Source organism: Paroedura picta, chromosome 1 (assembly GCF_049243985.1).
Source record: "Paroedura picta isolate Pp20150507F chromosome 1, Ppicta_v3.0, whole genome shotgun sequence".
NCBI classification, from domain to species: domain Eukaryota; kingdom Metazoa; phylum Chordata; class Lepidosauria; order Squamata; family Gekkonidae; genus Paroedura; species Paroedura picta.
The window spans coordinates 11,305,068-11,324,033 of NC_135369.1; the positions used below are offsets into that span (position 1 = coordinate 11,305,068).

The 18,966-nt window shown below is 57.9% G+C and overlaps 2 protein-coding genes across 3 annotated transcripts in view; both read right to left on the bottom strand.

The window, feature by feature from the left end:
* Positions 1-3,152, bottom strand: part of DENND4B (DENN domain containing 4B) — a 78,318-nt gene extending 75,166 nt beyond the window's left edge. Inside the window, exon 1 of the mRNA XM_077321330.1 lies at positions 2,995-3,152. The gene's annotated coding sequence lies outside the window, so the exon portion shown is untranslated. The remainder of the gene's footprint in view (positions 1-2,994) is intronic.
* Positions 3,153-7,294: 4,142 nt separating this feature from the next.
* The window catches only part of CRTC2 (CREB regulated transcription coactivator 2), a 53,224-nt gene continuing 41,552 nt past the window's right edge, over positions 7,295-18,966 (bottom strand). For both annotated transcript variants that reach the window (XM_077321356.1, XM_077321345.1), the window contains 3 exons: positions 17,500-17,763; positions 16,677-16,890; positions 7,295-9,704 (listed from right to left, as the gene is read on the bottom strand). In XM_077321356.1, coding sequence (XP_077177471.1) covers positions 9,502-9,704; positions 16,677-16,890; positions 17,500-17,763 — 681 coding nt within the window. In that variant the 3' untranslated portion in view covers positions 7,295-9,501. The remainder of the gene's footprint in view (positions 9,705-16,676; positions 16,891-17,499; positions 17,764-18,966) is intronic.

Below are 18,966 nucleotides of genomic sequence, written 5' to 3' on the forward strand. Positions count from 1 at the left end.
GATTTCCCCATCCAGAAGTGAGGAGGACATCAGGAAACGAAGGGGTGTGGAGGGGAACTGCTGCAGCTATTTAAAAAAGGGGGAGGAAGGAGAAGCCGAAAAGAACCCGGAACAGCAAACGTACGCTGCTAACCCACACCCCAAAACCAGGCAGAAGTCGGTGACGCCCTCCCGCATACATCCGCGCACCTGGCCCGTCTGGTCTCTCTGGCCCCACCAGCCCTGCTTCCCCAAAAAACAGCCATAAGCAAGACAATCCCAGGATTCAGGGCAGAGGTGCAGTTCAAATAACCACCTTCACATCACCCTAAGCGAAAGCCCCGGCGGGGACAGTCCGAAAGGCCGCGGATCCCGCCCATCATCCGGTCTGCCAGACGAACACCTCCACAGGAGGCATGTCCCGGAGGCCTCAAGGCAAGCAGACATCCCCTTCCGTGTGTCGCCTGATCTCAGCCAACACAGAGGTAGACTGCCTCTGAGTACGGAGGCTCTACTTCTAACTAGCAGCCCCTACGACCGGAAGGTCTTACCAAAGAAGGCTGTGCTGGATCAGACCACAGGTCTGTCAAGTCTCACCTCCCGTGGCCAGTCAGATACCACGGAAGAGGCCACAAGCTGGTGCCACTGTCTGTAGGCCTCAAGGACCTGTTTATTTGGCCCAGCGTCTGACAGAGGCCCAAGCTAGGCCGATCTCATCAGATTCCAGAAGCCTAAGCAAGGAAGTTGCGGTTTCAAAATGTCCCTGGCGTGGCAACCCTCACAGGCCACCATCAACCTAACAGAGGAATTCGGCTGCTGACCCAGAGTTCCCACGCCTAGTCACCGCTGCTGGATCTTTTCTCCCACAAACGGGCCCAGCTCCCTTTCACACCCATCCAAGCCAGCTGTGGTGGTGGCTGCATGTTGTGGCCGTTAGTTCCACAAGCCACGGAGGTTTCAAATAACCAGGAATAGCTTCCCTGCGCTTCAAGACTCAACACACTCAAGACGCCTCAATGCTCAAAAGCGACCGGGACGGTTCAAAACGCCGGTTTGGCACGGGTCTAAGGAATCTGTATTCCAGGGAGAATTGGGGGGGTTAAATATGCGAAGCTCTGTTGACAGGAAATGTTTACAAAAGAGGGAACAGAAACCTGTGAGAGTTGGTGGGGATGATAAAGGAACAGATTGCGGAGCTAGAATTATTGGTGGAGGGGGGGGGATGATGGGGAATGATGGGGATCAATGCCTCTGTCAAAAATTTAGGGGTGGGGGGAGTTGCCCCCTAAACGATGCAAGGGAACCCAACAGGGCAGGGGTGGGGTGCCCTGTCCCAGGAAGTAGGGGGCATTCGGGGTGCAGGCATTGTGTGGGGTGGGAGGGTCCAGCCAAAGGGAAGCGATGGCAGGAGACGAAGGGGGGCACCCAGTATCTGGGGTCTCATCAGAAACAACAGGTCTTGGCAGAGTTAGAGGCGTACCTATGGACCCCTCCCTTGCAAATCCATCTAAGCCAGCGGCAGCCGCCACGTCTGGTGGCAGTGAGTTCCACGGGGCAAAGAAGTTGAAATAATCCGGAATAGCTTTCCTAGACTTCAAGAGTCAAAGCACTCAGTGGAAAGGGGGAGGGGAATTTGAAAGAGGGGGGGTCCAGCCAGTGGGAGGAGATGAAGGGGGAGCCCCGTAGTCGCCCAGTAACCGGGGCATCATCAGGCACCAGTGGGCTGAGGCAGATGGGGAGGGTGTAAATATTCCGCTCAGAACTTAGATATGCAATAGAACTTGGCAAATTCCTAAGAATTAGGGGCATGCCTCACATCTATCAATAATAATAATATGCTACTAATAATAATATAAATGATGATTATAGCGAGGTATGTTTTAGCAGAGGGACGGAGGATTTGTGGGCTTTTCACCCAATTTCTTTAGATTCTCTTCCTTTAAATCTGTGTAGTGCTAAAGGTAAACAACTCCTTTGAATATTTGGGAGGTCGGTGAAGTTATCCAGATCTTTATGGGGAGAAGGAAAGGGGGGGGGGATATCAGGGTGTCTGGCCAGAGGAAGGGAGGGCAGGAAAATTACCGCTTGCCGGGGTGGGGGTCCTTAAATATTCCTCCCCCAAAGCATCTTCGGAAAGGCCCACGGAGCCTTTCCAGATCCTGACGGGGCAATGCGGGGAAAGAGCGTCCAGTCCCCGAAAACATGGGGGGTGGGGTGGGAAGAGAACTTAAGGAAAAGCAAAAGCCAGAGCAGGAAAGGTGCTCGAAAGAGGCCAAAGCCCTTCCCCAAAAAGGGGAGTGATGGAAGGGGATGAAGGGGTGGGGGATGCCCTATAGCTGCCCAAGAACTTGGGGGGGGGGGTTGTCTTCAGCAACAACAGGTCAGAGGCAGCCGTGGAGGGCTGGACAGGATCCTCCCCAAATGCTCATAGGGTCCACCCTTCCAAAACTAACACAGGATCCAGCCCCCCCCCCCAAATACCACCGTGTCCACCTTCCCCCCAAATCGCCATTAGATCCCCCTTCCCCGAAACTGCCATAGGATCCAATGCCATAAGGGTCCCCGTCCTCTAATAAGACCCACCTTCTCCCCAAAGCCCTGGGGGGTCCAGCCTGCCCAAAACTGCCCTGGGGCTCTTCTTCCTCCCCTAATGGCAGGCGGGGGCGCCTTCCGTCCCTCTCCAAAGCGCCAGGGGCCGGGGAGGGGAGGGGACCGCCCTGTCGCTCCGGGTCCCTTTCGCAATGCCCGGGGGGAGGGAGGGAGGGAAAGGGCGTGAGGCCAGCCCCGCAGGGGGGAGAGGGGGATCCCGGGGCCAAAGGACTGGGGGGGGGAATCCGGACCTGGGGGGCTTGCAAGAAATTGCAGGGAGGGCAAGGCGGGAGGCGGGCTGGATGTTGCAATGCCCCGCTTGGCGCAGGGAGGGCAGGCTTGGGGGAATTGGGGAGGGGGTGCAAGCCGGGCCAGCCCCCCCCCCCCTGCATTCCCTCCCTTCCCTCCTCCTCCTCCTCGTCCTACCTGTGCAGCCGTGCAGCCTGGCTGGATTGCTGAGCTCCGCCTGCTCTGCCCGGGCTCCTGCTAGCCGCCACCGGCGCACGCCATCGCCCCGGCCCGCCTGGCTCCGCGCCCCCCGCCGCCGGCCTCCGCCAGCGCCCGCTGCCGGATGGGAGGCCCCGCCGAGGCTGGCAGGACCAGGACGAGGCGGAGGAGGAGCCGAGCAAGCCTCCGGGCCCCGCAGAGCGCTTCTTCGCCGCCGCGGGAATGGATGGAGCGCGTCTCCGGGCTGCGCGGATCAGAGACCCGGAGGACATGGGGGGTTGGCACGGGGGGGGGGTTTAGGCAGGGATCCCCCCCCCCCTGAATGGCAGCGCTTCTCCAGGCTGCAGAGATCCGGTCCCCCTGGAGGACACGGCTGCTTGGGAGGGGAGACTCTGCGGCATTGCCCCAAGCTCTGACCCCCCAATCTTTCCCAGGAGTTTCCCGACCTGGATCTGGCAACCTTACTCCCCCATCCCTCCAGGAATTCCAGCCTCCAGGTGGGACTTGGGGATCCCCCCGGAATTACAGCTCATCTCCAGACTGCGGAGCTCAGAGTCCCCTGGAGCAGGGGTAATCAGCCTGTGGTCCTCCAGACGTCCACGGACTACAATTCCCATGAGCCCCTGCCAGCAAACGCTGGCAGGGGCTCGTGGGAATTGAAGTCCGTGGACATCTGGAGGACCACAGGTTGACTACCCCTGCCCTGGAGGACACGGCTGCTTTGGTATTCCCCCCCCCCCCCCCGAAGCCCCTGTCCTCCCCATCTCCCAATCTCCAGGAGTTTCCCGACCTGGATCTGGCAACCCCACACCCCCGTCCCCTGGCTGATGTTTCTCAAGGGCTTGAATTGTGCAGCTGGCTGGCGTGCTTGGGGGGGGGGGGTGTTGCCAACTCTGGTTGGGAAATGCCTGGAGATTTGGGGAATGGGGAAAGCAGAGTCCGGGAAGGGACCTGAGTGGGGTAGGGGGCCCTAGGTCCGCCACGGGGTTGCCAGCCTCCAGGTGGCGCCTGGAGATCTCCCACTGTTACAGCCAGACTCCGGGTGGACAAGATCAGTTCCCCTGGAGAAAACGGCTGCTTTGGAGGGGGGACTCTGTGGGGTTATACCCTGCTTTAAGCAAAGCTTTTCCCGGACTGAAGGAATTAGAGGAAGTAGGAACTAGGATTTCAGCCAGGATTTCATCCTCACACCATTAGCCTCTCAAGGAAATGCTCCAAACGCATGGGGAATGTTCATAGGTACATGAAATGACCTCAGGTTGCAACCAGTTTACACCAATCCCACCAATGGAGTATTGAGAAGCAGAGAGGGCTTGCCATGGCCTTCCTCTATAGAGCCTTCCTTGGTGGTCTCCCAACTGACCCAGTTAGGCTTCCACCTTTCAAGGCAAACGAGCAGCAGAGGGGGTTTGCCGGCACCTTCTTCTGCGGAGCCGTGCTTGGTGGTCTCCCTTCCAAGTACTGATTCTGCTTAGCTGCCAGCACAGAACTGCCCCTCAGCAAGGGTCCTTCAAGCAAGTAAGAAACAGAGGTGCAGAGCCTTCCTTGGTGGGCTCCCATCCAAGTATCAACCCTGCCTTAGACTTAAGGTGACCCCAAAGAGGAGTTTTCAAGGCAAGGGAAAAGCAGGGGTGGTTGGGCCCTTACCTTCCTCCGCAAAGCCTTCCTTGGTGGTCTTGCATACAAGTATCTTCTCTGCTTAGATTTCCATGAGCCCCTGCCAAGTGGGAACTGTAGTCCACAAGCATCTGGAGAGCTTCAGTTTGGCTGATCCTGCGTATTGAGCGGGGGGTTGGACTAGATGGCCTCTAGGCCCACTCCCAATTCTATGAATCTCATTCTGTGTCCACACGTGAGACTTCTTTCCATCCTGATATCGGAAGATTTGTGTGCGCACACAAAAAAATAAACTCCGTTTGAATTAAAGCTGCTGCTGGACTCGAATTCCGTCCTCACACATCCGTTTAACTCATTTGTTTGCAATATGTGGCTGTTTGCAGGTCTTGCCAATGGTATTAATCTAATCTCATTGATAATTCTTGCTCAGTGACTTCTGCACCTGGCTGCCAATTAGCCTTTCCTGGCCCCCCTTAAATGTAATGGTTGTTGAAATTTGTGTGAAGTTTCCACCAGGAACTACACCTGGTCAGTCTTCAAGGTGCCCCTGGACTCTGGCTTTGTTCTTCTGCTTCACACCAACAGGGCTACCCACCTGAAAACATCACAGGGACGATGAGCCTTGTAGAAGCCATCGGTCTAATGCTTTTGGCTTTTTTCAAATTGGGATCAGGGTTCCTACTACAGGGCTGGTGAGCTGGGTTTGATTCCCTGCTCCTCTCCATGCAGCCAGCTGGGTGACCTTGGGCTAGTCACAGTCCTGATACAGCTGTTCTCACAGAGCAGTTTCTCCCGAAGCTCTCTCAGCCCCACCTACCTCATAGGGCACGGAGAGGAAGGGAAGGCGATGGTCAGCCGCTCTGAGACCCCTTCGGGCAGTGACTAGCGGGGTATAAAAACCAACTCATTGACCGCTTCTTCATCGCACGCTCCGCAATCCGCCTTTGGAGCCAGTGTGGTGATGTGGGTAAAGAATGGCGGCCTCTAATCTGGAGAACCAGGTTTGATTCCCCGCTCCTCCCCATGCAGCCAGCTGGGTGCCCTTGGGCCTGTCAGTTCTCTCAGAGCTGTTCTCGCAGAACAGTTCTCTCAAAGCTCTCTCAGCCCCACCAAAGTCGCAGGGCCCCTTTTGGGGGGAGAGGAAGGGAAAAGCTGTTTCTAAAAACTAGCTCCTTTTCTTCTGCAGAACACCTGAGTTAGCTGCCCGTGCGAAATGCGACTTCCTTCATCCTTCTGCTGCAAGGGACCGCCGACCCGGTCGGAACATGATGCCGACGGGTGAGATTTTCACCGTGTGCTCTTCCGCGCCGGCAGCGCCTCCTTTGGATTGGAGCCTGGAACACCAGCTCTCCATGGCCCAGCAGGTGGGTCAGTGCTAAGTAAGAAGGTAAAGGTATCCCCTGTGCAAGCACCTAGTCATGTCTGACCCTTGGGGTGACGCCCTCCAGCGTTTTCTTGGCAGACTCAGTATGGGGTGGTTTGCCAGTGCCTTCCCCAGTCATTGCCGTTTACCCCCCAGCAAGCAAGCTGGGTCCTCATTTGACCGACCTCGGAAGGATGGAAGGCTGAGTCAACCTTGAGCTGGCTGCTGGGATCGAACTCCCAGCCTCATGGGCAGAGCTTTCAGACTGCATGTCTGCTGCCTTACCACTCTGCACCACAAGAGGCTCTGAGTAAGAAACTGAGGTTTAAATAAGGTTTAAATCAGGGCAGCTTCCAGAAGGCACATGGGCAAACACAGAGTCCTAGCATTTAAATCAGGGTCCAGGACTCTGAAAACATGTGTCAGGTTACCCGGCAGGTCTTCCACCAACAGCATAGCTTTTCCTGATGCCTTTAGGCGTCGCTGGCTCCCAATCCTACCAAAAGAGCCAGCGTGGTTTCATGGTTAACAATGGTAGTTAACAACTCCTAGAGAACTGGAGTTGATTTTCCGCTCCTCCCCCAGCTGGGTGACCTTGGGCCAGTCTCAGTTCTCTCAGAGCTCTCTTGGGCTCACTGTAGTCCACAAGCAGGGTGTGTGCTGCAGGGAGAGGAAAGGGAAGGCGACTGTAAGCCGCTTTGAGACTCCTTCGGGTAGAGAAAAGCGGCATAGAGGAGCCAACTCTTCTTCTTCTTCAGTAATCTCAGGGCTCTCTCAGCCTCCCCTCCCTCACAGGGTGCCTGTTGTGGGGAGAGGAAAGGGAAGGCGACTGTAAGCCGCTTGGAGACTCCTTCAGGTAGAGAAAAGCGGCATATAAGAACCAGCTCTTCTTCTTCTTCAGTAATCTCAGGGCTCTCTCAGCCTCCCCTCCCTCACAGGGTGCCTGTTGTGGGGAGAGGAAAGGGAAGGCGACTGTAAGCCGCTTGGAGACTCCTTCAGGTAGAGAAAAGCGGCATATAAGAACCAGCTCTTCTTCTTCTTCAGTAATCTCAGGGCTCTCTCAGCCTCCCCTCCCTCACAGGGAGTCTGTTGTGGGGAGAGGAAAGGGAAGGCGATTGGAAGCTGCTCTGAGACTCCTTCGGGGACCAAAACCCCAGCTCTTCCTCATTATCCTTATCAGTATTTTAAACAGCTCCGCTGTAAACCGAAAGCAGGACCGGACCGACCTCTGATCCGACGGCCCCCAAACTATTAGAATCTCCTCAGCCCGCCCCAAGGAAGCACACGCGACGGCAGAGGCTTATTATAATTAACATATAATATATTTAAAAAAAATAATAAAATCACTCTGGGATTTCTCATTCGTAGCGGGGGGAGGGGAGGAGGGTGTGGGGGGGGCGAGGGCCGCTCCCCCCAGTCCCCATCCACCCCCGGCCCCCCCCTCAACTCAAGTACAGACGCCAGACAATAAGAATACAAAGTTACAAGTGCTTTACAGGACGCGCCCCCCCCCCGAACCTTCTCCCCCCCCCTGTACATGGCAGCTGAAAGGGAGGGACGGGGCGACAGGCGGGGTGGACGGAAGAGTTATGTACAGAATTTTAAAAACATGATTTTGCAAAAGGGTCCCCCTCCCGCCCGCCCTACCCATTGACCCGTGACGTACAAGTCGCTAGCTAGTTGTGGAGGTGTGTACGTGTGTACACACACAGGGGCAAAGAAATGGCATGAACCAGTTGGGACTGGGGGACAGACACTGGCCTCACATACACACGCATACACACGCACGCACACAAACGACACCCATCCCTTGGTGCAAGGAGACTGAAATGCTACTCTTCGATAGCAGTCCATTCCTCCCCACCCCACCCACGCATCATCCGGTGGATTTTGACTGCCAGAATCTCTCCCTGGATCAGGACTAAGAGACCACGGATTGCGGCGTTTGCCCTGCTTTGCAGCCTGGGGGCCCTTTCCCTTCCCCCGGAATTCGTCGCCAGAGGATGTAGTGATGGCTGCGGGGAGGAAGTAGAGGGGGTAGACGGCTTTAAGAAGAGATCAGATTCGTGGAGGACAGGTCTATTGGCGGCTACTGGCCATGGGAGGGGAACCTCCATGTTCAGAGGCAGTCAAGCTCTGGGTGCCGGTGCCGGGGACTACCTCAGGGGAAGGCCTCAGCCTCTGTGCCCTGCTGCTGGACTTCCAGAGGGACTGGTTGGTCATTGCATGAGACGGGATGCTGGACTGGAGGGACCCTCCCTGATCTCTCCAGATGCTCTTATGAGGGGAAGGCCTTGGCCTTTCTGCCCTGCAGAGGGACTGGCTGGCCCCTGGGTGAGGCAGGAGGCTGGACTGGAGGGGCCCTCCATGGTCTGACCCAGCAGGGCTCTCCTTATGTTCTTATGAGGGGAAGGCCTCGGCCTCCCTGCCCTGTTGCTGGCCCTGCAGGGGGACTGGCTGGCCCCTGTGTGAGGCAGGAGGCTGGACTGGAGGGACCCTCCCTGGTCTGACCCAGCAGGGCTCTCCTGTGTCCTTATGAGGGGAAGGCCTCAGCCTCCCTGCCCTGTTGCTGGCCCTGCTGAGGGACTGGCTGGCCCCTGGGTGAGGCAGGAGGCTGGACTGGAGGGACCCTCCCTGGTCTGACCCAGCAGGGCTCTCCTGTGTCCTTATGAGGGGAAGGCCTCGGCCTCCCTGCCCTGTTGCTGGCCCTGCAGAGGGACTGGCTGGCCCCTGTGTGAGGCAGGAGGCTGGACTGGAGTGACCCTCCCTGGTCTGACCCAGCAGGGCTCTCCTGTGTCCTTATGAGGGGAAGGCCTCGGCCTCCCTGCCCTGTGGCTGGCCCTGCAGAGGGACTGGCTCTCCCCTGGGTGAGGCAGGAGGCTGGACTGGAGGGACCCTCCCTGGTCTGACCCAGCAGGGCTCTCCTGTGTCCTTATGAGGGGAAGGCCTCGGCCTCCCTGCCCTGTGGCTGGCCCTGCAGAGGGACTGGCTGGCCCCTGTGTGAGGCAGGAGGCTGGACTGGAGGGACCCTCCCTGGTCTGACCCAGCAGGGCTCTCCTGTGTCCTTATGAGGTGAAGGCCTCGGCCTCCCTGCCCTGTTGCTGGCCCTGCAGAGGAACTAGTTGGCCCCTGTCTGAGGCAGGACATTGGACTGGGTGGACCGCTGGTCCGATCCAGCAGGGCTCTCCTCGTGGTCTTATACCTGGGCTCTGGGAGGGATCCCCTCCAACCCCAGCCCCTCCGGTACTTTGCAATCCTGGCTCGCAATCTGTACAATCTGATTCCGGCGCATGCCGTGAGCCAGAAGTCACAGTCATCTCTCGAGGGAAGGCGCTGCGGTCGGAACAGGCGCGCGGATCCTCCCCCCTACCCCTCGCCCACCCCCAATGTCCTGCTCGCCCGACGCCCGGCGTTCCGGGCGGGGGGAACCGTCCGTTTTGTTTCTCCGCGGCTCGCGAGGGGTGGCGTGCCCTCGCCGGGTGTTCTCGGGGCCGCCCTCCCCCCCACTAAAGCCGGTCGGTGCGGAAGGAGTCCTCGACAGCCGGGTCGGTCAGGAGGGTGTAGGGGTCGTTGAGCATGTTGAGTCCGTCCAAGGTGAGCGGCTCGATCTTCAGGTCCTCGTCCAGGCCCAGGGAGGGGTCCACTTCGAAACCGGGCATGCTGGCCAAGACGTTGGCGATCTCTTTGGAGATGCCCGGAGGGGAATCCTCTGAAGGGAACAGAGAAAGGGGGGTGGGGGGTTTAAATCTTGCTTACATCCTCATTCATTCATTCATTCATTCATTCATTCATTCATTCATTCAATTTCTATGCTGCCCTTCCATATGGCTCAGGACGGTTTACATACAGCAGGGGTAGTCAAACTGCGGCCCTCCAGATGTCCATGGACTACAATTTCCAGGAGCCCCCTGCCAGCATTCGCTGGCAGGGGCTCTTGGGAATTGTAGTCCATGGACATCTGGAGGGCCGCAGTTTGACTACCCCTGACATACAACAACATGGGGGGGGGGAATACATGGAACGAATTAATATATATCATAAATAAATACAACAACAACAATAATCTAAATCAGGGATAGTCAACCTGTGGTCCTCCAGATGTCCATGGACTACAATTCCCATGAACCCCTGCCATGGCAGGGGCTCATGGGAATTGTAGTCCATGGACATCTGGAGGACCACAGGTTGACTACCCCTGATCTAAATGACACACTTTAGGCCTGTCCTCCCCTATCAAGCACATAGTGGGCTCTACTGCACGGCTGACCATGCTGTGGCTCTCCGGATGTCCATGGACCACTATCCCCGTGAACGTGTGTGGGCAGGGGTTTGTGGGAATTGTAGTCCATAGTTTGGCCAGCCCTGTTCCAACAGAACAGTGCTCTCCGCGGAAGCACAGGCACGGTACAAACCCTAACAAAAGCCTTTAATTTAAATTTGAAATGTGGATTTGATCGCTAGAGAGATTCTTCGTTCACTAGAACAAGGTGCACCTTTAAGAGCTACGCATTTTGTTCAAGGGATGAGCTTTCGTGTTCTTAAAGGTGCCCCTGGACCTTTAAGAATTTTTGCTGCTGCTTCAAACCCAACACGTTGGCCCACTTGAATCTATCTTCATTCACTATTTCCTTTTCCCTTAGTGGCTTGCCCACTACAAAGGAGTCTATTCTTCCCCAATGACAGGCTCGTTTTGGGCTTGCAATTTGACTTCTAGAGAAAGTGGTATCTTTCGTGATTTACTGCCTTGTATGGTCAAAAAGATTATTATTATTATTATTTAATGTTTAGACCGCCCTTCTCCAAATAGGTCTCAGGGCGGTTTACAACATAAATAGTTAAAACACAATAAAATCCCTATAAAAACCCCAATTAACATCAACAAAAGTTACATATAACATATAAGATCTTTTTCTTTTCTTTTCTGGACTGAAAGACGATCCTTCCAGTTCTTGCCTCTTGTGGATTTTTTCCCCTCTGTTCTTCAACTCCTACTGGTTGGCCATTTAGAAGAAAAAGAAGATGACGAGTCCATAGAATCAGGCTGAACTTGGGGGGAATCTCAGGTAACTAAGATCAGAATTGTGACCACCGCCGCTATATGTTATATGTAACTTTGGTTGATGTTAATTGGGGTTTTTATGGGGATTTTATGGTGTTTTAACTATCTATGTTGTAAACTGCCCTGAGACCTATTGGAGAAGGGCGGTCTAAAAATTAAATAATAATAATAATAATAATAATAATAATAATAATAATAATAATAATAATAGTAGTAGTAGTAGTAGTAGTAGTAGTAGTAGTAGTAGTAGTACTCTAGAGTTATAAAGGGTCGTGCAGGCCATCTAGTCCAACCCTCTGCTCAAAGCAGGATCAGCCTCAAGAATCCAGGATGTCTGACCAGCTGATGCTCATAGAGTCATAGCTAGAAGGGGCCAGACAGGCCATCAAGTCCTGCCACCTTCTCAATACAGGATCAGCCTCAAACATTCAGGATAAGTAAGATGTTGCTTGAAGACTGCCAGTGAGGGGGAGCTCCCCACCTCCTTAGGCAGCCGATTCCACTGCTGAACTACGCTGACTGTGAAAAGTTGGGTTTTATACCCTGCTTTTCACTACCTAGAGGAGTCTCAAAGCAGCGTACAATCGCTTTCCCTTCTTCTCCCCACAGCGGACACTGTGTGAGGTAGGTGGGGCTAACAGAGCTCTGTAAGAACTGTGACTAGCCCAAGGTCACCCAGCCAGCTGCATGTGGAGGAGTGGGGAAACAAACCTGGTTCTCTACGTTAGGGATTGCTGCTCTTAGCCACTACAGCCCCCTCCCCAATTTGTTCCTTCTCCTATCAAGTGGCAGTGAGTTCCACTGTTATTCAAACAGTGGCCTTCTGAGGGAGGGCAGGGTGAGAACCACAAGCATAGAGGGCTCTGAAGGGGGGCAGACGGATTCATGGAGGAGAAAGTCCTTCATGCAGAGCAAAGGGAGTCTTCCCATCCAGCTGTGGCAAACAGCTGGATATCAGTACAAGGCAGCAACATGGGGGGAAGGGCTGCTATTGTCCCAGGAGAAAAAAAGAATGGCTACACTAGTCACTAAGAGAAAAAGAAGGCAGAGGCCACAGACGCAGGGGGGAAAAGTCATGTATTATATTAAAGGTAAAGGTAAAGGTATTCCCTGTGCAAGCACCGGGTCATGTCTGACCCTTGGGGTGATGCCCTCTAACGTTTTCATGGCAGACTCAATACGGGGTGGTTTGCCAGTGCCTTCCCCAGTCATTACCGTTTACCCCCCAGCAAGCTGGGTACTCATTTGACCGACCTCGGAAGGATGGAAGGCTGAGTCAACCTTGAGCCGGCTGCTGGGATCGAACTACCAGCCTCATGGGCAGAGCTTTCAGACTGCATGTCTGCTGCCTTACCACTCTGTACCACAAGAGGCTCATTGTATTATATAACTCAGCTGAAAACTCCACTAAGGGTTTCACCCACAGGCAGACTCAGGGGAAGTCTTTCAGTAACAGAGGCCCCCAAAGACAGCTGCTGATAAAACATGTGGGGCATCATGAATCCTGGCAATACCTTTTGCTCTCTGCTCGTGGGCCCTCCAGGGCGACAGGCAGGAATAAACAGATTGAAAAGAGGACTGGATAGATACTTGGAGGTGAGGTCTGTCAGGGGCTGCCAGCCACGGTGGCTGAAGGGAAACCACCACATTCAGAAGCCCTAAGTCTCTGACTCGCAGAGAAAGGAGGGGATATCAGGGTAAGGCCTGGGACCTCTAGACGAACTGGCAGGTCACTCTATGAGAAAGGTTGCTGGACTACATGGACCACCGGTCTGACCCAGCAGGCCTGGTCTTAGGTTACTGGGAGCTAGCAACTGGGTGGCCTTGGGCTGGTCTCAGAAAGCAGTTCTGTCAGAGCTCTTCCAACCTCACCTACCTCCAGAGGGACTGGCTGGCCCCTGTGTGAGGCAGGAGGCTGGACTGGAGGGACCCTCCCTGGTCTGACCCAGCAGGGCTCTCCTGTGTCCTTATGAGGGGAAGGCCTCGGCCTCCCTGCCCTGTTGCTGGCCCTGCAGAGGGACTGGCTGGCCCCTGGGTGAGGCAGGAGGCTGGACTAGAAGGACCCTCCCTGGCTTGACCCAGCAGGGCTCTCCTGTGTCCTTATGAGGGGAAGGCCTCGGCCTCCCTGCCCTGTTGCTGGCCCTGCAGAGGGACTGGCTGGCCCCTGGGTGAGGCAGGAGGCTGGACTAGAAGGACCCTCCCTGGCTTGACCCAGCAGGGCTCTCCTGTGTCCTTATGAGGGGAAGGCCTCGACCTCCCTGCCCTGTTGCTGGCCCTGCAGAGGGACTGGCTGGCCCCTGGGTGAGGCAGGAGGCTGGACTGGAGGGACCCTCCCTGGTCTGACCCAGCAGGGCTCTCCTGTGTCCTTATGAGGGGAAGGCCTCGGCCTCCCTGCCCTGTTGCTGGCCCTGCAGAGGGACTGGCTGGCCCCTGGGTGAGGCAGGAGGCTGGACTGGAGGGACCCTCCCTGGTCTGACCCAGCAGGGCTCTCCTGTGTCCTTATGAGGGGAAGGCCTTGGCCTCCCTGCCCTGTTGCTGGCCCTGCAGAGGGACTGGCTGGCCCCTGGGTGAGGCAGGAGGCTGGACTGGAGGGACCCTCCCTGGTCTGACCCAGCAGGGCTCTCCTGTGTCCTTATGAGGGGAAGGCCTGGGCCTCCCTGCCCTGTTGCTGGCCCTGCAGAGGGACTGGCTGGCCCCTGGGTGAGGCAGGAGGCTGGACTGGAGGGACCCTCCCTGGTCTGACCCAGCAGGGCTCTCCTGTGTCCTTATGAGGGGAAGGCCTCGGCCTCCCTGCCCTGTTGCTGGCCCTGCAGAGGGACTGGCTGGCCCCTGGGTGAGGCAGGAGGCTGGACTAGAAGGACCCTCCCTGGCTTGACCCAGCAGGGCTCTCCTGTGTCCTTATGAGGGGAAGGCCTCGGCCTCCCTGCCCTGTTGCTGGCCCTGCAGAGGGACTGGCTGGCCCCTGGGTGAGGCAGGAGGCTGGACTAGAAGGACCCTCCCTGGCTTGACCCAGCAGGGCTCTCCTGTGTCCTTATGAGGGGAAGGCCTCGACCTCCCTGCCCTGTTGCTGGCCCTGCAGAGGGACTGGCTGGCCCCTGGGTGAGGCAGGAGGCTGGACTGGAGGGACCCTCCCTGGTCTGACCCAGCAGGGCTCTCCTGTGTCCTTATGAGGGGAAGGCCTCGGCCTCCCTGCCCTGTTGCTGGCCCTGCAGAGGGACTGGCTGGCCCCTGGGTGAGGCAGGAGGCTGGACTGGAGGGACCCTCCCTGGTCTGACCCAGCAGGGCTCTCCTGTGTCCTTATGAGGGGAAGGCCTTGGCCTCCCTGCCCTGTTGCTGGCCCTGCAGAGGGACTGGCTGGCCCCTGGGTGAGGCAGGAGGCTGGACTGGAGGGACCCTCCCTGGTCTGACCCAGCAGGGCTCTCCTGTGTCCTTATGAGGGGAAGGCCTGGGCCTCCCTGCCCTGTTGCTGGCCCTGCAGAGGGACTGGCTGGCCCCTGGGTGAGGCAGGAGGCTGGACTGGAGGGACCCTCCCTGGTCTGACCCAGCAGGGCTCTACTGTGTCCTAATGAGGGGAAGGCCTCGGCCTCCCTGCCCTGTTGCTGGCCCTGCAGAGGGACTGGCTGGCCCCAGGGTGAGGCAGGAGGCTGGACTGGAGGGACCCTCCCTGGTCTGACGCAGCAGGGCTCTCCTGTGTCCTTATGAGGGGAAGGCCTCGGCCTCCCTGCCCTGTTGCTGGCCCTGCAGAGGGACTGGCTGGCCCCTGGGTGAGGCAGGAGGCTGGACTGGAGGGACCCTCCCTGGTCTGACCCAGCAGGGCTCTCCTGTGTCCTAATGAGGGGAAGGCCTCGGCCTCCCTGCCCTGTTGCTGGCCCTGCAGAGGGACTGGCTGGCCCCTGGGTGAGGCAGGAGGCTGGACTGGAGGGACCCTCCCTGGTCTGACCCAGCAGGGCTCTCCTGTGTCCTTATGAGGGGAAGGCCTCGGCCTCCCTGCCCTGTTGCTGGCCCTGCAGAGGGATTAGCTGGCCCCTGGGTGAGGCAGGAGGCTGGACTGGAGGGACCCTCCCTGGTCTGACCCAGCAGGGCTCTCCTGTGTCCTTATGAGGGGAAGGCCTCAGCCTCCCTGCCCTGTTGCTGGCCCTGCAGAGGGACTGGCTGGCCCCTGGGTGAGGCAGGAGGCTGGAGGGACCCTCCTCGGTCTGACCCAGCAGGGCTCTCCTGTGTCCTTAGGAGGGGAAGGCCTCGGCCTCCCTGCCCTGTGGCTGGCCCTGCAGAGGGACTGGCTGGCCCCTGGGTGAGGCAGGAGGCTGGACTGGAGGGACCCTCCCTGGTCTGACCCAGCAGGGCTCTCCTGTGTCCTTATGAGGGGAAGGCCTCGGCCTCTCTGCCCTGCTGCTGGCCCTGCAGAGGGACTGGCTGGCCCCTGGGTGAGGCAGGAGGCTGGACTGGAGGCACCCTCCCTGGTCTGACCCAGCAGGGCTCTCCTGTGTCCTTATGAGGGGAAGGCCTCGGCCTCCCTGCCCTGTGGCTGGCCCTGCAGAGGGACTGGCTGGCCCCTGGGTGAGGCAGGAGGCTGGACTGGAGGGACCCTCCCTGGTCTGACCCAGCAGGGCTCTCCTGTGTCCTTATGAGGGGAAGGCCTCAGCCTTCCTGCCCTGTGGCTGGCCCTGCAGAGGGACTGGCTGGCCCCTGTGTGAGGCAGGAGGCTGGACTGGAGGGACCCTCCCTGGTCTGACCTAGCAGGGCTCTCCTGTGTCCTTAGGAGGGGAAGGCCTCGGCCTCTCTGCCCTGTGGCTGGCCCTGCAGAGGGACTGGCTGGCCCCTGTGTGAGTCAGGAGGCTGGACTGGAGGGACCCTCCCTGGTCTGACCCAGCAGGGCTCTCCTGTGTCCTCATGAGGGGAAGGCCTCGGCCTCCCTGCCCTGTTGCTGGCCCTGCAGAGGGACTGGCTGGCCCCTGGGTGAGGCAGGAGGCTGGACTGGAGGGACCCTCCCTGGTCTGACCCAGCAGGGCTCTCCTGTGTCCTTATGAGGGGAAGGCCTCGGCCTCCCTGCCCTGTGGCTGGCCCTGCAGAGGGACTGGCTGGCCCCTGTGTGAGGCAGGAGGCTGGACTGGAGGGACCCTCCCTGGTCTGACCCAGCAGGGCTCTCCTGTGTCCTTATGAGGGGAAGGCCTCGGCCTCCCTGCCCTGTTGCTGGCCCTGCAGAGGGACTGGCTGGCCCCTGGGTGAGGCAGGAGGCTGGACTGGAGGCACCCTCCCTGGTCTGACCCAGCAGGGCTCTCCTGTGTCCTTATGAGGGGAAGGCCTCGTCCTCCCTGCCCTGTGGCTGGCCCTGCAGAGGGACTGGCTGGCCCCTGGGTGAGGCAGGAGGCTGGACTGGAGGGACCCTCCCTGGTCTGACCCAGCAGGGCTCTCCTGTGTCCTTATGAGGGGAAGGCCTCGTCCTCCCTGCCCTGTGGCTGGCCCTGCAGAGGGACTGGCTGGCCCCTGGGTGAGCTTTCAAGATCCGAGAAGATCAGGCTCTCCTGGGCCATCCCAGTCAATGCGTGACCCACTGCCTTGACCCCCCACCCCCAGTGGAAACCTGACCCTCCCCTCCCTTCAAACCCCCCACCCCCCAAATACCTGTGAGGATGATGTTGGGGATGGGGCCGTGGCGGCTGCAGTGGCTCAGGTTCTGGCGGTTGAGCAGGTGGGGGTCATGCGTGTTGCTGCCGCCGCCCCCCGACAGGCCCATGTTGTCCCCCATGGGGTAGTTTAAGGCACTCAGGTCGTCCGCGAAGGCGTTGTTGAATCCGAAGCCCCCCGGCGTGTTCTCCCCCATGCCGTACTGATCAAACTGTGTGGGGAAGGAAGGAGAGATGAAGGGAAGGGTCCGGGGTGAGGGGGTTCTTCTAACCCGCATGGGAACATTTCTTCCTCTCTCTCCACGGTTCGCTCATAAACCCAAACACGCAGAGATCTGTATTGTTTTGCTCAAGCCAAGAATTCCCCTAAGGTGCGTTTCGATCAGGAGGAACGTGACGGCCTGAATGATCCGGGAGGACCACGATCACGGTTCCCTTCCCTGACTCCCCTCCTCCTCTGGCCAAACAGGTGTGACGGCTCCGTTGCCCCGTCTAGCAGGCGCCCTCCTCCTCTCCCGGAAGACCAGATTCAGATTTCTGCTTCCTGCGGCTGCAACCTTGCTCTCTGCTCCTCAAAACCAGCAGGGGGAATCCGGATCGAGCAGTTGCAACCCAAGGCCAGCAGAGGTCTCACCTCAACACTTAAGTCTGGCCAATGGAGGGACCCCCATGGGAGCCCTGGCTGAGAAAGAGTGAGATGTGCCCACAAACAGAGGTTGCATCAACTGCTTCCTCGGTCTGGCAGGAGCCCTCCGGGGTTCTCCGCCACTGTCTGCCTAGTCCTTTCGATGAGAAACCCCAATAACCAAGTGAAGACTTACACTGCCCAGGCCGAAGTCACCCAGCGGCTGGTTGAGCTGGTGCTGAAGTGCAGAATTGGGCTGGTAATGCGTGGGGTACGGGCACTGCGCTGGCATGTGCGTGGGAGGGGGCAGCTGCCGCCCGGGCTGCGAGGCCCCCACGCCCTGGGCCTGCTGGTGGTGGAGGGGCTTTGGGCTCTGTTGCAGGAGAAAGCCAGGCTGGCTGTACGGGTACGGAGGGAGCCTCTGGTCGGCGGGCAGCTTGCTGGTGTCCAGTGGCACCCCCTGGGGGAGAAAGCACGGCAGGGGGCACTGGTTAGAAAGTCTGTGGCACAAGGTACGGGGAGACCTTCTCCCACCCTCCTTTCCTCGTTTTGGTTGGCCCCAAGAGAGGCCAAGAGCCCACACCCACACCCACCCCATCTAGAGGACACTTGTAGGAGAGAAAAAAGATTTCACCCTGGAACCAAAGACAGAAGCCCAGGTGGGGTGGGGAGAGGAGACTGCCTGGGTTCTCAATCATTGGAGATTTCTAAACAGAGGCTGGAGAGCCATCTGACCGAGAGGCTGATTCTGTGGAGGCTCAAGGGGGTGGCAGGTGACAGTAGATGAGCGATTGGGATGTGAGTGTCCTGCATGGTGCAGGGGGTTGGACTAGATGACCCAGGAGGTTCCTTCCAGCTCTATGATTCTATCATTCCTGTCCCCTTCCAACATTAATCGGGATTTGCTGGGGGGTTCCCAAGTAAGCTAGAGTCAAAAATGAAGGGGTGTCGTTATGGAGAGATGGAACTGGCGTGGTGAACCTGAATGGTCCTCAGAAAGAAATGGAAAGCTTTCCGGTCCCTTTCTGCTTCCTATTTCTACTCTGGATTTGTTGGGTTTAGACACTAAAGTGAATCTCAAGAGGGCCCTGTATCTCCTTAGCCTTCAAGACCACCCAGCCACAAACAGAAATGCATTTCCTGATTGGTTGATGTGGGTTTTGCAGGTTTTGTGGCTCTGGTCTCGCAGTTGTCAACCCTGATGTGTCACCAGTAACTGTGGCTGGAGTCTTCAGAGGTAGGGCGTGGCAAGATGGGAATCTCCTCTATGCCAAAGTGTAGAGCAGGGGTAGTCAAACTGCGGCCCTCCAGAGGTCCATGGACTACAATTCCCAGGAGCCCCCTGCCAGCAAATGCTGGCAGGGGGCTCCTGGGAATTGTAGTCCATGGTCCTCTGGAGGGACGCAGTTTGACTACCCCTGGTGTAGAGTGTGCAAACAATTGCTGGGTATTTTATATAATTCTTGGGGGAGGAGTTTAGAATGCATCACGTTCCTGTCTGATCTGGAGGTCTCCCAAGGCAGTGGTCCCCAACCTTTTCATCACCGGGGACCAGTCAACACTTGACAATTTTACCAAGGCCCGGGGGGGAGGGGGTAGCCCCTGCTCCCTTGCTTTCCTGCCAGTGCCCTTGACTTCCCGCTGCCTGCTGGGGGGCGCTGCC